The sequence below is a fragment of the Cyrtonyx montezumae genome, unplaced genomic scaffold (genome assembly GCF_038088225.1).
Source record: "Cyrtonyx montezumae isolate F1298 unplaced genomic scaffold, pur_monq_1.0 scaffold_2, whole genome shotgun sequence".
In the NCBI taxonomy this organism is placed as follows: Eukaryota; Metazoa; Chordata; class Aves; order Galliformes; family Odontophoridae; genus Cyrtonyx; species Cyrtonyx montezumae.
This window is the reverse complement of record NW_027071936.1, coordinates 54,692,314-54,712,653: the sequence shown is the minus strand read 5'-3', so window position 1 is coordinate 54,712,653 and position 20,340 is coordinate 54,692,314. Positions and strand designations below refer to the sequence as shown.

Below are 20,340 nucleotides of genomic sequence, written 5' to 3'. Positions count from 1 at the left end.
AACGACTTTCTCATTACATTCTACCAATAAGCTCAGTTTCTCTCCATTCTGCATGTTTGCTATACATTACAAAGTAACTTGAAAAGGTTGAAATCTGTGGATGTTTTCCCCTGATAACAGCTGTGTACTAAAAGCATGTGCATGCCGTCCAAGGCAAGGGGACTAGTTTGATTGTCCCTGTTTCAAAGCATTGTTTCTTGAGTTTACTGCACTCATGACCAATATTTGTTTGGTTATCTGAACCTGAGTGTACTATCAAGATGGTTACTAAAAGGTAAAGCTATTGTTAGGCATAAAATTAGAGAATACATATCGCCAGTTATAATGCACTGGTGACACCTCTCACATGCCTGAAAGAAAACTGTTTCTTCACTTCTGCTTTGCACGCTGATGGGACAAAAGTGGTTGCTTTGTGCCCCTACCAGTTTTTCATTTTGGTTTTATAATGCAGAAGAGTTTTGAGAGGCACGCAAAATACATGAAAGACCTATTTATATTCTTCTCATCATATTTCATTATGATACACTATGTGAAAACTGTATCTTTCCAATATTTTTTTTTGTGAGAACAAGACAAGACAAAGCTTTTATGATGAAGTGAAATATGTCCATATATAGACATTTTTGAAAAACTCAGTGAAGGTTCCATAGTTATTCTGAGCTTTCTAGGGATGTGAGTGTATGGTTTCAGTCTACAGTTGACAGACTTCTTTTTCTTTTAACAGTTTTACCATCATACCCTTCCAGTGAAAATTCTGCTAAGTTTTACTTTTGAACTAAAACAGATGGAAGCCATAGATAGTGATGAATTCAAAGGAAATTCTTTTCTTCTTTTTTTGTTTGAGTGCCAGAGAACAATGCAAACACCAGCTGAATTTTAATGGAGTAATCGTGTGCTATTATTTAAGTAGATTGATGAAGATCCTTTTTTTTTTTTTTTTGTTCCTTGGAAGTTATTTTAATTAAAACTGCTACATTATTAGCAGTGCGACAAGAGAAATATTCCTTATTGATTTTACTGACTGGCAACGCGAAGCAGAAAACACATCCAAGAATAGCTTATCCCTATCCCTCATGTTCAGTCACCATTAGTTGGCATTTCTGTAACCTCCTAGCAACTGCAACTTTTTTTCTTGAAACCGTGAAACACTGATTTTGTCATTTCAGTCCCTGTGGCATTTCTCTTCACTACAGCAAATCTGACATTTAAATAAGAACTCATCATATCTGCTTGCATAACACACAGGATTAAGAATATTATTATTTTTTATTCTTACTTAAGTATAGCATAGTTGGATGTAAGTAACGAATATTTTTATAGCTAGAGAATGTTTTTATGACACGTTCTTCAGTAATCTGGGCACACTGAAACAATGCATCTTTTATATCTGACCACAGCAGTAAAATGAAAGTCCCTGGAATTTTAAGCACGTGTTTCAGATTTAGCTGCTTACAATATCTGAAGTATGACTAAGCATCTTGTCTCAGATTTTGCAGAATGCAGAACAGACACAGTGCACACTAGCTCTCAGCTCTAAGATTTGCATTTGAAGATTCACTGTAGCAGGAAGTCATATTTCGTAGTTCTTGCTAATCGTGAACTTGAAGAGCCTTTATTTCAAATATGACTTACTGAAAGCTAACCTTGTGCCTGCCGAAGGTTGTTTACAGATGTGTAGTTTCAGCTTCACTTAGATGAAGCTTAGTCGTAACTACGGACAGAATGAAAAGAAGGGATTTTTGGAATTCAATAAGTTGTTTTTTAAGGCAGTCTAATAGGGAAGAAGAGCTTGAATTCGCTAATTATTGCAGCAAAAATACTGATTCTATTAAAACTACTCTTCCCAAGTTGTTTTCTCAAAATCAGTTTTATAAAATGATAGTTGATTATCCATTCCAATCATTAGAACTTAAACTGAATAAAGGCTAAATTAATTCATTTTTACACCTTTGCTCCTAAATGTCCTTTTCTTTTTCTTTTGTTAACCCTTAAAAGGGTGGAAGCTAGCCTAAAATAGTAGAATATTGTTAGAACGGACATAAAACTCTTTTGTACTTGTATTTTTTTTCTCAACCTCCCCTTGAATGCAAGTCCTTCCTGATGCAGCAAACTAGTCTTAAGAAGCAGGAAAGCCAAAACATTTGGTCTAAAACAGATTATGGAAAAATATAAAACAATTAGTTCTATTTTTCATGAATATGTATGCAAATTGTGGAGCAGGTGATTTAATGGGATTCATTATCTAATGTTTTAAACATGGTTTTGTTGAAGGTAATGGCAATTTCAATGCAGTGTAAAAGCTTCTCTTTGGTAGGGCAGGAGCACTGATAGTTTACTCCATTTACAGTTGCTTCTTTTCTCATCAGCTCTCTCACAGCTCTGCAAGCTAGATACAAGAGAGTACAGAACTTCAATTAGTCATCCTAATAGGAGAAACAAGAACAAATATGAAGTTTGTTTATAGGAAAAAGAAGTTTTCTCCATGCTTTTGTGGTGAAGGGAAGAGGAAAAAAAATAGATTTTGGGGGACCTAAAATAAGACCTCTTTATATAGCTAATAATAAAAATAATCATAAAACACTTATTGACTTACTTAAGGAAAATAACTTGATGCACTTAGGTTACTGTTTCCCTTTTTCATTTTCCCGTTCAATTAGTTTAGTTAAGTTTTTCAGCTGTTTTATATGTTCCTTTTAAAAGCAACCTGCTGGAGCACGCCGTCAAGTATAAAAAAAAGGCAGTGGTGACTGAAGAGCACATTTTCTTTGGATGTGACAGCTCTTGTTTTGGAATAATTTCATTTTACATTAGGAAGCAGTAAGATTTAAAGTCATGCAGTTGTATCCTGGGGTAATTCAAGTCATACTCCAAAAAGGATTTCTGAGGCACAGGGTAAAAAGCTGGGAAGGGGAAGCTGCTCTTTTTATCCTGTTAAGAGGTTTTGAAGTCATACATTCAAAATGTTTTCTGTAGGTTTCTTTCTTAGAAACACTGGGGGGAAAAATGTTCCTGTTGAAGTCTGATAGACTCATTTGCCTAACGCTGCCATAGACAGCACATTTGGCCTCATTCAGGCTTATGTAATTCTTACACAAGCATGTGAAAATGTAGTAGCTAGGCTTTCTGTAACTAGGTGTTGTCCAAACATGGCTTTGTGCTGTTGTCTTATCTACGCTGATTCAAAAACGGAGCTTTCTGAACCTGCTGAAACTCAACCATTCCCTATCTGCTCAAGTAGTTTGGGAAAAGCTTAACATGGAAGACTTTTCTCTTCTAATCAAGAAGTATACAGAAAAAAAGAAAGTGGGAAAGGAATTTGCGATTCTTATCGCCTCGATGAATCACTTGGGACTTAGGGAAAAGAAAAAAGGAGGGGATGCAGACAATGAAACATCAAACTTGTGAAGCCATGAATCAGCAGTGTTTCGAGTGGTCAATTGTAAATTTAGGTGTAACTCAAATGTTTTAATATTTGGGCAGCCCTGCAGAAAGTATGCATTTCTGATAGTAGGTATGAATTTGCCTTAAAATGAAGACAGAGTAAGTGCAACTGTATCTGGATGCTCAGAAGAGGCCTGGGGAAAAAAAACTGTATTAGTAACATGAGCTTACAGAAATGTAACTGAAACCACATTTGTTACTCTTTTCTCATAATTTCATTATCAAGACTTTTAATTGGATGTAGTGGATAAATTGGCCTGCTAAAACTAATTTGCAAGCTTGTTTCTTTCTCTCCTTATGAAAGAATACATTGTGAGGTATACATACCAACCAGTTATGTTAATTTTACTCGTGTAGATTTGGAATAGGGGATTAAATTTAATAGAAAGTCAATTATATAAGAAATGTCAAAAGTATCTGCTTCCCCTCAGTAGTGCTATTCTGAATTTACTGTGGTACAGAAGAATAATTAGTGGCGGTGTGCTGAAGTTCCAAGACTTAGACTTACGCAGAGAAACTTTCTACAGTATGACAGTTTATGATAGAGTACTATAATACTAGCAATTGTGTTTTTTTTCTAGTAACAGTATGGTACTAATTGTGGATGCTGTAGAGCTCTGTTCTGCAGGCAGTCAGTGAAGTGATTAGTTTTCATTTCTCAGGAATTAAATACATCTATTATTTAAATAGTGGATATTCTGTTACTGATATGTAGTTGTTATTTTTAAACCAGCATAGCATCTTTCTGTCTAATTCAAATCATATTTTAAGCAGGTGGAAACTACTGGAATAACTAGAATAAGCATTGAATGGTCATACAGTTCTAGATTATTGACATTGAAGATGGGAATGAATGGGATTTGTAGTGAGAGCACTCGTAAAAATGGTACATGTTATTTAACAGCATTTAACTACATTTAGTGGAAAGAGCTGAATAGGAAGAAAAATGTGATAGCTAAATTGATATAAGATGGTTTGCCATTGTTCTCTATTTTCTATATTGATATTTTACATTATATGTATCTATTCTACACTATTTTTAAACAGATTGGAGTTATCTGAACTCTGTATGGGACTTATCTCGCACCTGATTCAACACAGGAAATTTTCTGAATTTATTCATACCATTAAATTCAGGTGAACTCCCTAGAAGCACTGCATTTTACTTCCTCAGATTAGACTGAGGCATAAGAATTGAAGTTAATATAACAAATAGCAGTGATTATGTTTTGAAAAAGTGAGAAAACCTTAAAAATATTTTCAAGATTATAAACCCCAAGTACTACACAAGGTAGTAAAATGCAAGTATTAGGTACAGCAGAATGACATATCTATAGTTAAATCACAAAATGTGATTTCACTGAAATAACTAAGACCAAAAACAAGTATCAGTACAGCAGTACCTGTATGAAATGTGTCACTTATTTTCCTCTTTTAACCTTCAAATTATTATCTAAGCTAGCAAATTCATCTTCAGAACAGCAAGATGTGGTTTCTTGGTGTTTGTGTGACTCATAGGCATGATGTAGGAGTAGTGGGCCCAGTGAATTCAGAGTGTTCCTTAGTGCAGCCCTCCCCACTGCTTCTTGAGAAGTGCTTTATTATTTCAGCTTTTTCAGTTTGGCACCTTATGTTACAGGTGCAGTTTATTCATGCTAGAGGGGAAAAATGTGTAAAGAACACAAAAATGGAGTGGTAAACCCAGAGTCAACGATCAGCTGCTTTCCCCTGTAGATATTGGTATTTGTGCAGTTCTCTCTTGTGATAGGCCTTAAATCTTACCTGTTTTTCTGTTGTAGTTAGGGTTTGTATCTTTTGCCTCCTTGGCTAATTGAGAAAAGAAAAAGGTATGTATATACAGAGCAAGGAGAACGTCAGCAGGCTCGAGCAGATTCAGTATGCTGTGATTAGTTCTCACTATTTATGTTGCTATTCAGCATCAAGAAACCACTCAAGTGTTTGTTGCAAGTACTTCTGTTTCACCATATGTAAAGAGGATGGTGACAGTAAATTCTTAGTGTTAGGCAAATAAGTATTACTTTTGTAGAAGAAGAAAAGCAAAGTGACTTCTTAAAAACCAGGCTGCTTGTGATTTAGGGATGCGTTCTTCTCTATGCATTTCTTGTTAACACCAGCATGCATTTCTAGAGCCACAGAATGTTTACTGTTCAGAAAAATTAGTGATTTTTTTTTTAATATATTGCCTAAGCCTGCTTAAACGTTTGGTGGAAGTTGGAGAAGGCAGCAAGGCTCTTCTGGATGCCATTCACCTACGCTTTCCAAATTCTTAAACAAATAGGCAGAGTTCCTACGTATCTTCAGCTGCTCTAGTAATGTTCATTCTAACAGTCATGAAATCTGCTGGGAGAGAGTATCTGTATAATTTTGGGGGTTTTAATCTTGATGTTTTGAGTGCAAGAGTTCATAATGATCATTACTTTTTCTGTATTTTTTTATAGTTCTCAAGTTCGTTTGTCATGGGGGAAAAGCAAAATTTTTGCACCATTATGTAAATTTTTTTCTGCAAAAGGATTTTTTATTTAATCCCCAAGTGTCCTTTTGGACCCAGAAATGCTATTGCAAGAAATTTCTAACAGAGGAAAAAATGAAGCGTATGATTTGGACTGTTAGACAAGTTTAACACATAGATTACTGTTTTGATTTTCATTCTATTTTTTTTCCTATGTTTCTTTTCAGAAAGCACAAGCCTTGTTAGGGTATGATTATCTACAGCATAATACTAATATTTCCTTACGTCTTGCAAGACATCTGCATACATATTCCCCTTTAAATCTGTCTCAGTTTTAAATGCATTGCATATAGCCTGCATTCTTTTTGTCTCAACAAATGTTCTAGTTTCCTCCAAAAGATAAAAAAAAAAAAAAGAAAGAAATTTATGTATACTTAAGGATTATAAACAAGCAAATATGTTTTCATAGGAAGATACAGGAAAATATACGTTTTGTTTTGGGTTTGGGATTTTTATTTTTTTTTTCATTTAAAAGCACACTTCTAAACACAGCAGCTATTGTAAATTTCTCTCTGGGTCAGTGTGAACTACTGGTATGTTAGCAGCTTCCTGTAAGCAGAAAAGGTCTTTAATAAAAAGGAATTGGTAGTGAAGAGACACTTCAACTGTGCATTTTAAAGCAGTACAACATGCTACTAATGTAGTAAAATGCAATACTTGAAGAGTTCTAATGTCAGAATGAGAGGTTTTATGTAATTTTTATTTGATGGGTGTTGCAGAGAAAATGTGATGCATCATATTATTTTTTTTTTTAATTCTGTAGGTGAAGTGCTGCTCCAGTTTTGCCAGACTTACTAAAAAATATTGCACACGATTATTACATGCAAAGCACCGAGATGCGATCATAAATCGGTTAATAAGTTTTTAATGCCTTAATATTAATTCCTGTTGACATGTTTTTTCTTGCATCAATTCAGTAGAGAGGCACTAAACTGTAGAAGTGCCACTCTGTTAAGCAACGTACATAGTACAGTTATTCACAGTCGGTATGAAGGAGAAGACTAAAGCAGTCAGCACTATTTCTGGGTGTCATGAAACAAAAAGTGGCTTTATCCTATTGGAGCTGATCCCAAAGCACACTGTAGATCTTATGACCAGAGAATTAAGGTTAAGAAGTCTGTTCTTGTCGGCTTTAACTTGGGTCAAGGGTATTGTTGGTTAATGTGCTTGGAGTTAAATATTAGCTCTTTATTTCCCTTAGGCAAACTGGAAATAGAGTTTATATTTAAATTTGAAGAAGTGATATTTCATTTCTTTGTTGTATTATTATTTTCTAGCGTAACAACTAACACCCCTGTGTTTATTTTATTCTTTGCTTTTTGCTTTCTTTTAAGGTCGCTTGAGTTATCCACATCCAGGGACTGACAATCTTCTGATGTTAAATGGTAAGTGCTAATCTTATAACAGTTTCTAATTATCTCTAGCTTAGTTTAAATCTGACATGTTGGTACAAAATTATGCTATTATATTCTGTTATTGAATTACTTGCCTCTAGTCTTTAACACTGATGGGACTGTTGCCATTTTTCAGAGCTGAATGGCAACAGCTAATCTTGCAACAGCCTTTCATTATTTCTAGCTTATTGGAAATCTGAAATACTTAAAGATGCTCTGTTCCTTTTTGTTCTCAAGCACACTAGAATAGCATTCTCCAAAGCTCTGCAAAAAAAACTAGCACACTGGAATGAGAATTAGAAAAAATAAGAGGTCCAGAATGCGTCTTGTGTCGATAAACAGTGAACTATATACTTTTTACTACAATTATGTGATACCGTATTTTTTCTTATTTTTCTATGTGGCTTTGTCAAATATGTTGCTAACTGTAGAACACACTGAAGCTAGAGTTCACGTTCACGTTCCTCTCCCAGTAGGTCAAACTTCATGAACATCTGCTACTCAGTGAAGGCATGAACTTTAGCCTTTGTTCAAGGCTAAAGAAGGAAGCAGAGCTTGGTAATCCATCTAAGTCAATAATAAATCAGGGATTTTGCACACAAATGTTTTCTACATTGGGAAAAATTAGAGTTATAATGCCACCAATGCACAGGATTAGAAAAAGTGGAATCTCATACACAAAGCAACTACATTTTTCTCGTTTACTTTTAATTATTGGATAACAATGGGTCTGAATTTGACCAGTAAAAAACTATTTGTGAAAAATAGAAACAGAGTATGTACTTTAGGATTGTGGTTCCATTGAGCTTTTTTTTATTCTATTGCCTTCCGCTTCTGTACAGTCATTTACACTTGTGGAAGTGGACATAAAATGGAAAGTAATCATTTCTTTTTGTGACACTGAGTGTTAATCCCATGATGATTTTCTCCTGATTGGTAATGAAGCATCAGATGGGAAGGTATTAAACCTTAATCAATCTTACAATAAACTGAAATATTTTGTGGCAAGTTACTCAGATTTTGTAAAAAATGTTTAATGCTTAGAATGGTAAGCTTCTCTTTTCATAGTGCTGCATGCAAGTACAATATGGAATATCTGGGAAAAAAGTCTGTGCTTTTATTGGTGACACTGGAAAAATGCAAGTCCGTGGTGCCGGACTATCCTGAAAGCGTCACCACAGGGCTAGACTATGCACAAAGAAGTACCTTGGATTGTTATGAGATGAGATTGTTACGCTGATGAGATTTCCACTGATGTTTGAAGGCTAGCATTCAGTATAACAGCTGTCCTTTACAAAAGCTGCAATATTACATATAACCTTTAGTAAGAGAGAGAAAAATAACAGTTTCTAAAATACAGGTGTTGCAGCATACCTATTTTTTAGGTATGCCCTCTAGAATTTGATTCTGAGTCCTTTGTTGGTGCAGTCAAATGTACTGTCTGTATCTGTGTGAGGCAGGAGAATCTAGAACTACAGCTATTTAATGCTAAAAAAATAGAAACACTAACAACAGCTTTGGGAAGCTCCAGCTGTTTCAGACTCCATCACAACCTTTGTTTCTTTGCAAGAGTTGAGGGGCTTTCTCCAAGTGCGGTAAGGAAAATCACAATTTGAACACACAAAATAAGTTGAGGGCTTCAGCTTTGTCTGCTGAAGTGAGTTCACATGAATGGTTTGCAGTTTTCCTTTAGTTGGTTCTGTGGAGGGAGGAATATGGAAAAGGGGAACTGATGATCCATAGAGACTCACATTTGAGAAAATGACATAGTGTTGTAGTTATTACGAGGAGGGTCAGTAATAGCTGTCCTTCATAAAACAAAAGCAGCAACATTTTTAACTTTAACCACCTTGAGGTTGAACACTTCAGGAGAAAACTGATTTTTAGCTAGCTTTCCTCTTCTCAAATGGTAGATGTTTTCCACATCACTTAATCTGTACTTAATGTTTGCAGTTTTCATTATTTAAATTAATGAAATGAAGGAAAGCTGATTTATGTTTGTATAAATTATATATCTGATAATTATTTATCTGTTTCATCTCAAGCTGTTAAAAGGATTTTTTATGACCCCTCTTAGAAGTCAAGTAAAAACGCTTTGGAATGGTGTTACTTGAGTATGTCTTTAATTGACTACTCAATCTTAGATTCTTTTTGTAGTGAGTATCCAAGTGTAAGAGTTTCAGAGTGTTTTTCACCATTAAAGGGTACCCCCTTTATGGTTCTAATGCATTTTTAAATGGCTATTGAAACTTATTAGTATAATTGGCAATCCTGTCCATAGCAGGGAACTACATCTTCAGCATCCCTTCCAGCCTAAGCCATTCTGTGATTCCATGATAATTCGCTATTCAGCCACTGTATCAAGAGGCTTTCCATCACTTGGAGATGCTTAAAGCTGATTATGCTTTTAAGAAAGATATTTTACTTCAAACAGAAGTTACTAAATTTTGCGAATATAAGAATTTCTGAATGCCGTTCTGTACTCTGTTACAAATGCCATACTTGAATGGTCATAATGATCTCTTTCATCCTTAGAATCTGTAAATGTGACTTCGCAAAGAATCTAAATAAAGTTTAGGCACCCAAACCTGATGGAATGTAATGGGAGTTAGGCACCTACCTCTGTTACCCTATAGTCTTGAAAAAAATCAGCTATAACTGATAGATTTCTTTAAGTAACAAATACATATTAATGAAAAAAGCTTTATTACTTCACTTTCCCCATCTGGGCATGCACATCAGGGTGTTAAATTAATTAAATGCAAACAGCATTTAATTTGACTTTATATCATAAAGTTCATAGATGCCTTTAAATATAGGAAGTTCGTCTGGTAGGATTTTTCCTGTTTCACACCATATTTTTAATTCAGCTCAACAGTTCAAGCTGCTGAAATATTTGCGTGTTTAATCTCTGCTTTATAATGTAAAGACATCTGAATAAACTAGAAATAATGCATTTGCATGTGTCTGACATAATTTGCCAAATTATCCAACCTCAAGACAATATAAATACATGCAAAAAGTGTATTTACTTCTGTCTAGATTTTTGTTTTAATCTCTGAGCTGATTGAACTTGCAGAAAGGGGATGCTGATTTTTTCTTTTTCTGCCAGGTTTGTTAGTATTCAACTTCAGAGATACAGAAGCAGAAGTTTTTAACTATAAGGATATATGCTTTTTGCACGTGCTAATTAGTTTGTATTTTCTAAGTGTATCCCTTATACTTTCTCACTTATATGAAATCTTGAAAAGTTTTTGGCTGGGGAGGATATCCATCACAGAGTAATTGATACAAAGATTATTTCTGTATGACTTATTCTTGGAACGAATTCAGGAAGGAAAGCAGGAAGTGCAATCTCTGTTTTGTTGTTGTAAATCACACATAACTGCAAGTGACTGGCAATCTGCAGAGGTCTCTCTCCACTACAGTTATTTGTTTCTCTGAACACAGATGCTTATTATGTAAATGTATATTTTATACATGTATATATATAAAACTGTATAAAAACTGTATATAAATATATCTCAAATATATATCTGTAAGCACATGTTCTGATGGGTGTAATACAAATGTGCATGGTATTTAAAAAAATACAAAAGAACATTTTTTATTTAATCTAGATTGAATGTAAAAGAATATTCCATTGTTCACTTCGTACTGAAAGTTTGGTTCATTGGGACTGTCCTCAGAAACAGTAACCTGTGGGAGACAGTAATATAGAAATATGTACACTGGGGACACGAAAATACTGAACTTTCATGAAGCTAGAAAGAATATGTTCACTGTAACATCATATTTTTAGTGAGTGGGGAAGCAGACTGATGAGATCCTGTCATATATAGTAGAAGCACGGTGGTTGTGATCCTAAACTATGGATAAAAAGAATTTAAAAAAAATGAGTTTTGCAAAACCCTGCATTTTGTTATCAGTGGTCACATCTATTGCAGTACTGCCTTCAAATTGGAATTTAAGAAGGAGATCAAAGTTTTCTACAATCAAGTGGCAAAAAATCCATGCCCAAACTAGTTTGCAATCCAAATGGGCAAAACAGATGAGTATTAGGAGAGATTTGCCACGCAAGTGAAGTAAATAGTGTGAAAATATCAAATACAGTTATTTTCCCATTTTCTCTGATGTCATTGTTTTGCTTAAGCAAAGAGTGCACAAGATAAACAGATAACTTTGATGTATCATTATTATTTCTATATGTATAAAATAGTGCAGCAATTATTCTTCCCATTGTGGCTTTTCTTAGGATTCCAGTAACCTTTCTGTGTTTATCCCTAAAATCGCTGCTGTTTTAAAACGCATAGAGAAATAGTTGAGGTGTACTGTAACAAAATATTTTTGTCTGTGTCAGTTTGCCTTAACTAGTAATACATAAGAAAGTAGCCGAGCTGGTTTGGTTGGCAGAAAGGAGCAGAACTTGCAGAAGAGAAGAAAAATTACTGAGGCTTTGTGCCAGAAGATGCCTACTAATAAGCATTTCCATGTTACTCTTTGAAAGGGAATGTGGCAGTGCACTCATTGCTGTGTTGCACTCAGATTTTCCCTGATTACTCTAGTTTTATTTGTGGAAGGAGGTTAAAAAAAAAAAAGAAAGGAGTACATGGGGTTAGACGGGGACTTGGTGACGCTACTTGTAATGCTATGTGGGAGTCTCTTTGGCCAACAGTCAGAAAAGATTCTTACTTGCTGCAGCAGTGGCCAAGCTGCGTGTCTTGAAAGTGCCTGACTTCAGATGGTAATAAGTCTGAAGTTGGACACTGTTTTCTCCACTCAGCATCCCCTAGTAGGAGAAATAATCAGATCCTCTGTAGAAGAATATGTTGTATTTTGTGGATTCTGTTTTCAAGTGGAAAAGCAGGATTTCGGTGCTTCCATTTGGGAATTGAAACTGGGTTTTTTTGTTATGGGTTACAATAGAAAGTGGGAAAATACGGAGAAACTTCAAGCAAAAAATTACTGTAATTAACCGTAATCCTTTCAGATGAAGGAAAATAAATTCAGAAGAATATTCAGTGCAAGTTGGATAGAAATATACCAAATGTCATGTAAGAAATATCTTTTTAAGGGAGGAAATACGAGAGAGACTTTCAGAATTCCATAAGCAATCCACTGAATTCATGGTAGGGATGATGAGAACAAAAATGTATACTTATTTAAACTATGCAAATGGGAAGTATCAGCATGTAAGTGTTTAATAATGTGAAATGGAACAGTGAATGACATTCATGAGACATTGAGTTCGTGAGGCTGCGTGAGTGTCAGTGTCTCAGAACCAAAGTTGCATTTTAGAAGGAATCTGACAATGAAGTCCCCGTAAAATCAAAACAATAATGCGGAAACACAGTAATCTTTTTTTTTGTGAGTATCACTGTAAAGTGTTTAACAGTAATCTATTTGGATTTTTAACTACAGTGCTGCAGAGATTAAAGTGATCCTTCTCAGATTTCGTATCTGAGAAACAGGAATTGAAAATACCTTGTAGAAGTGAAACTGAGAAATTGCACATAACTTGCTTTTGTATTAGTAATCCGTCTAATTTTAGGTTCCTTAACCTTCAGGCCGAGGAGCAGTCGGTACAGTTCCAGAGGCAGTAGCTCTGCACACGATCTCTTTAAGAAGCTTGCAAAACTCAGAAGTTAGGCAAACCTTGGATTTACTTGCAGTCGGTCAGAAATCGCTGCATCGCCTTTGTGTAGTGTTTCTGGTACAATGCTGTTTCTTGTGACTTGTGCCCTGATTTTGTTTGCCACCACAAGGAGTCTTTTGTTTCAAACAAAACCTTGCGGTTAATTTTCTGCTAGGTCCTTTCATGAAAAAGGAAGGTCATAGCATTTGCATTGTCACTGAAAGGACTGTACAAACTGTTCCATGGACCAGGATGTTTCTGTGATTAATGCAGCGCTTGCTACGTGGTTTTTAAAGCAATATATTCCTTTTTTACAGTTTCAGTACCCTATGCATTATTTAGACACTTGTATATGATACAAGTTGCATTTGTGGAGATTAATTATATATGTACTGTGTTTTAAGCTTCCATAATTAACGGGAATTGAAGATCAAGTTTAAAGGCACAGTGAATACTTAATACTTGTGCAACATTGCCATGTTTTAAACTATATTCCTCGTAGCTAGTTCTAGCATCAATTTGGGAGTAAAACAGAATTATACTTCAGTTAGACTTTAATTTATTGCAGTCTTTTCTACAGTTAGTAATGGCAAATCGCAGTGCACATCTTTATTTATTGCTCACCCACATAGTTTTTTCTATGATAAATATTTTAATATGTGGGCATAACGCAGTTGTTTGACATTTGACAATTTGTCCTTTGTTTACATGCAGCAAGGAGTTATGGGCGAAGACGAGGTAACTCACTTCTGCTTGTTACAGTACGATTAATTCTGATGGAGCTGTTACTGATCCTTATGATTAATTAATCCAGATGTTTATTATAAATGCTTACCTGCATGTTTCCTTAATATGGGGAAGTTGGAGGGTGTGAGGGAAGGCGGGGTGGATTACTTGGATCATTGATCTCTTCTTAAATTTTGAATTACAAATCCCTTAATCAGTTCAAACACTGTAGCTCTAATCATAATTTTATTCATGCTAATGGTAACTGCTTGCAGTTGTTGCCTCCTTAAAAAGTATACGGTTTGCTAATTATCCTAACTCATCTTCATTTGCTTCTGTGTAAGTGATTGTGTAAATCTTTGAAACATTTCCTAAACTTGGTAAGAAATCTAACGGACAACCCTCTGAAAACAAAAATTGGTTGCAGTATAAATCAGTATATGTTAACTGACCCTAGAAAAACAGTACTGATTCAATTGTATGATAACGTAACCATTGGCTGTTAGAAAGACGTGCAGCAAAAAACATCAAGATCCTTAATAACTTTCACTCTTCACAATATACACTGCATTTGTCTGTCTTGATCTCTGTGTTTGTTTGTAACAAGTTTCTTGTTAGCCCCATTTTAGGGAGGAGAGATGTAGGTCATGATCTATGTCTGTAATAGCACTACAGTGTTCTGACAATTTGTGTCAGATTCCATACCATTCTTTTCACTGCCATAAAACAAAAATAAACAAGTATTTAAAGGGCTTATCCTTCTAGTTCAGAGTCCTTGGGAGGGATTTGAAAGCCTGGGAAATTACTTTTTACTGTCTTCAGATGAGAGGCATTTAAAAGTGAAAAGAAGGAAGAAGTAAGTATTTGGATTCAGATTATGTGTTGCTCTGAATGTGTTAATCCACTGTCATCAGTGTCATCCTAGCTCTGTGAGGAGCTACACTGCTTTTGGGAAAGCTTTCCCCACATTGAAGTAAAACTGATCTCACTGGTACCACTTCAAAACATTTTCTCGTTGTTTAGTTTGTAGGGGGAACAGAGCCTTAGATTCTCTCTGTCATTGCTTTTTAACTCTGGCCTGTGGAAACAATAAATCGCTATAATGATCGTTGTAGTAGAGTATTTTCTTCCTAAATAATCAGTATATTGTTAAGTCAGAAATGGAATTATCTAAAATAATTTCAGAGAAAAGTTAAAAGGTAATTTTGATATCTGAAGGGATTACTTGATCCTTAAGTGTGTGTGTGCTTGTTTCAAAAACAAACAAACAAACAAAAAAACCTAAATGCTTCCGTGGCAGTAGTCTAACCAGCACTTATTAAATTCGAGTCGGCATATTTTTATGTCATTTAAGTATTGTATTCCTCCTGTTTTGACTGGTAACCAAATATTGCCATTCCTTCACAGGCATAAGACCTGATCCTTCCTATTAGTCTTCATAACTGAAACTCACGTCCACATTACTCAGCTGCTGCAGTCTTTTCTTTTTTCTAGCATGATCCTACTCTTTTTTTGTCTAAATAAGTCATTTACAAGAAGAATCTTCTAAGCTGCTTCTTCCAGCTGTGTTTGTCCATTGCTTTCTGACTTTCCTACCCCATCAAGCTCCATGCTTCCATTTCTAAAGGCTCTCTGCTGTTCCTGTCATCTAGGTGCAGAACGAATGCATCCTTATGATAGCAAGTGAGGAAGCTGTCACTTGCTTCCCACTGGTCATATTTTCAAGTACATCACCATTTTTAGAATGACAAAGCCTGCTATGACTTCCCATGTTTGCTGTATTCTGCTTTATTAGATTACTACATTGGGCATAAACATGAAATGCCACCATAAAGACATTGTAGTTACTGTCTTTTTTACTCAGTACTGTCCAGTGGTCCTGATTCTATTTTATGATCTTGACAATTACATTTAGTTGATTTCTAGCACGTTTGTGTTTTCATTCAGTGTTTCTGATGCACTGTATTTTTATAGTGGATTCAGATATCAACATAGGGCCACTAGGCATTACCACAGCATGTATCATTCATTAGTCATGATGTTTGCTGTCTCCTCCAACAGCCTCGTCTTTAAGTACTTGATTTCAGGTGATCTTCTGGGAATCAATGGCTTTCACACCACTCTTACCCCAAGCTGATCTGCAGAATTTCTGCAGGTGTTCTTAAGGAGCTTTTCTGAGATGGGATAAAAGCTAGAGTGCAGCATATATCGCAGCTAAGGTACTGCAGACTCAGCTGTCACAGGCCTACTGCTCCTGATTTGCAGTGGGTGAAGTAGGAAGAAATTGGCTGTTTGAGATGGAAAATGAACGTGCTTCCCAAAAGCATGCTAGGTTGTTGTTTCGGTTTTTCTCGCTTGTTCTGTTTTTGGAAAGCAGCTGAATTCCAAAAGGACATAATGATAAATAGTAATAACTTAAAAAGTGAGAGAGAAACAGAAAAAATGCATGTCGGAATAAATGCTGATGTTGGAGTAGGGTGTTGTTGTTTTTTGTTTATTTGGGGTTTTTTTTGCCTTCCTTGAAGTGTTTCTTTTGAGCTTCTGAATTTGAAACAGTGGTTAATTTTTATTGCTAACCTAAAGCAGTGAAAGTTTGAGTAAGTGAGCATGCATGACTGTCAGGGTCTTTTGTTTTGGACTTCTTTGAAATTTGCAAATAGGAAACTGGTTATGTGTGTGAAAGTGCGACAGAAGCACCATGTTTTCAATCTCCTCTGCTATCCATGTGCCTGTTTTGATTACTTTGCAATTGCAAAGCTCTCCTATGGTCTCGAATTTCACAGTTGCAGTAGTTTTTCAATTGGAACATTTATTGTTACACGGAGAGGAGGTATAAAACAGCAGCCCTTGAAAAAACAGACTTACCTTGTCCTCAGATAGGGTAACTGCAATCTCACTGCAGACTGCCACATGTTAGAAACCACCAAAACCTTCCCGTCACAATTGTCATAAAGTTGAAAGCGAGTGCAAATCAGTATTGTGACTCATTTTTCAAGTGTTACATTATGCTCATTTGTTAGAATTATCTTTGCTTTCATAGAAACCAAATCTGTTTTGACAGCAGAATCAGTATATTCTAAAAGATAAGAGATAACATACCCATTTGAAATGTCCTACTGCGTATATATATTCTTTTCCATTTCTGTCTGGTCAATTGAAGTGTAATTTTTAGACATGCAGTAGTCTTTCATGTGATAGGAGCTGTCCCTTTAACTTGAAGCTAAACCAAAGGCAAACTAATTAAATTCTCTTAAGCAGCCCTTAATATGATCTCTTCCAAACAAGAGTCTTTATTTAAGAACAGATTATTATTTTCCTGCTTGATGCAGCAGAGTAACTACAATTCAAGATAGCATGAGGGATTATATTTACAGAGATGTCAGTTTAGAATCTTGAATTTCCCTTTGGAAGTTTTAATTTGTTTTTCATTACCTTCGTTTTTCTTGAGCTAATGTGTACTTTTCTAATACCTTGATATTTTTATTTACTTTCCAGACTGCTATTCTCCCATTCCCCATTCTAAAATTACATTATGATGTACTGCCTTGAAGTTGTTTCAGTATATTAACACTTGTATTTCTTTTTCTTTTTAAGGCCGTTCTTCCCTCTTCCCAATAGATGATGGTTTGTTGGACGATGGTCATAACGATCAAGTTGGAGTCTTAAATTCACCTACCTGCTATTCAGGTCATCAGAATGGGGAACGAATTGAGCGTTTCTCTCGGAAAGTGTTCGTTGGAGGTCTTCCACCAGATATTGATGAAGGTGAGCTGCCTGAGAACTTAAGTACATGAAGTTTAGAAGGAGGGAGAGAGAAAGATGAGGTAAATTAGGTAGTGAACATAAACCGTTTAGCAAAGTAATGTTGTGGTATAAGAAGCTACAGTTACATATTTATTATAATGAGAGTTGATGCGTATACTGTGCTTAGTGTTATTTAATGTTATCCACTCCTTTTAATTTTGGGATTTTTTAGTTCTAATTCTGCCTGTCAAGTTTCATACAATGCCTGGTATTGGTGGTTATGCTTATCTTTTAGTGATATGGGGATGTATATTCCTTTCAAATATGTGTTAGCCCTCCATATGAACCTACTTTATCATATATTCATAGGAAATGACTATTAGTAATTGAATTTCAAATTCTATTTTACTACTACCTGAAAATCTCGAAAGTAATTCAGAAAGGTTAATATTATTCCTGTTACTAAACAGAGAAACTAAGGCAGAGGAAGGTCAAGTGGAAGAGCTGTGTGTGATGCACTGAATACAGAACGTACTGTGGAAGCTCAGATTATTACGTGATGAAGCTGGAATTGCTTTGTATAATAGTGCTGATTTGAAGTAATGATACTGTTTAATATTAGGTTTCTCCTGTGCAGATAAATGTAAATTGCATGCTAGCTTTGTAATGTAAACAGAAGTCCCTTTACAAGGTTCAGTGTAATCCTAGAATAACTTGCAAACCAAATAAGCTACCTGTGGTTAATTACCTTTCAGACACAGAAAGACCACACTTCGTTTTCATCTTATGATGATGCTCCCCTGTAATGTACTAAGGGATTTATTTTAATATGTCTCAGCTTTTCTTTTTGTGCACTTCAGCTTCTAACTCAAATGTGAACTGCTGCTTTTAATGCAAACACCAAACAAAGACATGGAGATGCCTTTTCTTTCTTCCTTGCTTGCTTGTATGCTGATCCAGGATGCAACTGGATGAAATATCGTGCATTGGTTCAACAAGTTACTGTTCTTGTAAATCTGAACTGTAGATCTCTAAATCACAAATCAAATCAAGTGCTGGTGTTTAAACCAGATCCTGAATATAAAAAACTAAAATACCCGTTTTCACCACTGCCTTTAGTTGTTCATATCCTTCTGAAATCAGCTGTTAACTGAGCAGCTGAAAAAATAGAACAAACAAACATGAGCGTAAGATCACCAGAAGCATTTTCTGTAAATGCTGACGCTTGGAAGAGGTATCTGTTTATGGCTTTCATTTGGGAAACTTGGAAACTTCACTCCTCTTTCTCCATGTCAAACTTTGCAAGAAACAAAGATCTTCATTTGGTTATGTTTCGTCATTGTGTACTTTTCATTTGTTTTAATTTCAACTGTTAATCTGTTTTCAGATGAAATTACTGCTAGCTTCAGACGATTTGGGCCTTTGGTCGTAGATTGGCCTCACAAAGCAGAAAGCAAGTCCTATTTTCCACCAAAAGGTAAGAGTTGGAAGATTTTGACCTGTCACTGAGTGCAAATCTTACCTGGACAAGCTGTCTTTTCTTCTTCCAAAGGATATAATTCAAAATGTCTGTGAACAGTTGATTCTATAGTTTCAGTACGTGTTCAGACAACGCTCCTATACGTACCAAGTATGAAACAGAGAGAGTTGTGGTACTGTGCCTGGTTCAGTGCTGGACTCCTGAAGAATCTCCCATTATCTCATTTCCCAATTATTAGATGTGTGTTATAAGATTGCACGCCATTAAATCAAAGATTTGTTATTTGCATTCCTGATTTCTAACAAATTTTTAACACTAAATCTTAAATATTTTTGGTGGGTTTTTTGAGTACACGATCAAAATAATTTTATCTCTATTCCTTTTTTAAGGCATGAGTCTCTACTGAAGCACTAATTATCTTTTTTGAGAACTGGTTAATTACTGATAAATATTTCTATTGTTGCTCTTTGATATTCAAAATCTAGACTGAACTTGTACTTTTAGGTAGTCTAAAACTATGTAGCTTATCTCTGTACATGCGGTACCAGTGTATCAGTATAGATAAAATAAACTTAAAAATCTGATCCAGAGGTTATTCATTTTATAGAGAATGCAACAATTCCTTCCTTCTCTGAAAGTGACAAACACATGTATAGTCCCCATGTGAACCAATTCTTCCATTTATCTGACTGACTATACTATTTTAAAAACAAGCATATTACCCTAGGTAATGATCTAAAGAGTGGGCAAAGGAATTGAAAGTATATGAATAGTATTTTTGATTAGCATATGGAAATCAAGCCGAAGAGACTTACTTTTTTATTGTCAGACTACGAAAAATCTCATTGTCTTGACTAAATTTAATTATCTTAAGGAGTGCACCTCTGCTCATAATTTACCTAGAGAAATTCTCAAGGAACTGGTTGAGGGAGAGGCTCAACTCACTGAGTCTCTATTGAATATGTAGAAGAGGGAAGGTCTAATACAATCTTCACTGAAAGGAATGAGTTCTGGCATTAATTTCTGAGGAGAAAGTTCTGGCTCAGAACATAAACATCTGAAGTATATATTTTGAGACTTTGTAGTTGGAAAATTTATAATTACTGTAGTAAAAATAATAGTAATAATAAATCTGTATTGTAAGCACAGCTTACTAAAAGCAGAGAATGTAGGTAAAAGAGATCTAGTCTGTTGACTTAATTCAGGAAACATTTAGATAGCAAGGGTTAAAGTTGTCCAGTCTTGTTAGAGACTTGAAATAGTATCGCTTCCAAAGACATCTCAAAGTTTACCCAGTTTTACACATTTACACACTGAGGGCTATTTTAAACATTATTCTTCAGCGCATTGAAGAGATGCAGCCTATTTTGCTGCTTGTTTGGTGTTTGTT

At 35.3% G+C, this 20,340-nt stretch overlaps 1 protein-coding gene across 2 annotated transcripts in view; it reads left to right on the top strand.

The window, feature by feature from the left end:
- CPEB2 (cytoplasmic polyadenylation element binding protein 2) overlaps positions 1-20,340 on the top strand; it is a 49,473-nt gene that overhangs the window by 15,863 nt on the left and 13,270 nt on the right. Inside the window, exons 4-7 of one of the 2 annotated variants that reach the window (XM_065735746.1) lie at positions 7,306-7,356; positions 13,715-13,738; positions 17,321-17,491; positions 18,858-18,947. In XM_065735746.1, the coding sequence (XP_065591818.1) occupies positions 7,306-7,356; positions 13,715-13,738; positions 17,321-17,491; positions 18,858-18,947 (336 nt within the window). The remainder of the gene's footprint in view (positions 1-7,305; positions 7,357-13,714; positions 13,739-17,320; positions 17,492-18,857; positions 18,948-20,340) is intronic. The other variant, XM_065735747.1, reaches the window with a different exon arrangement.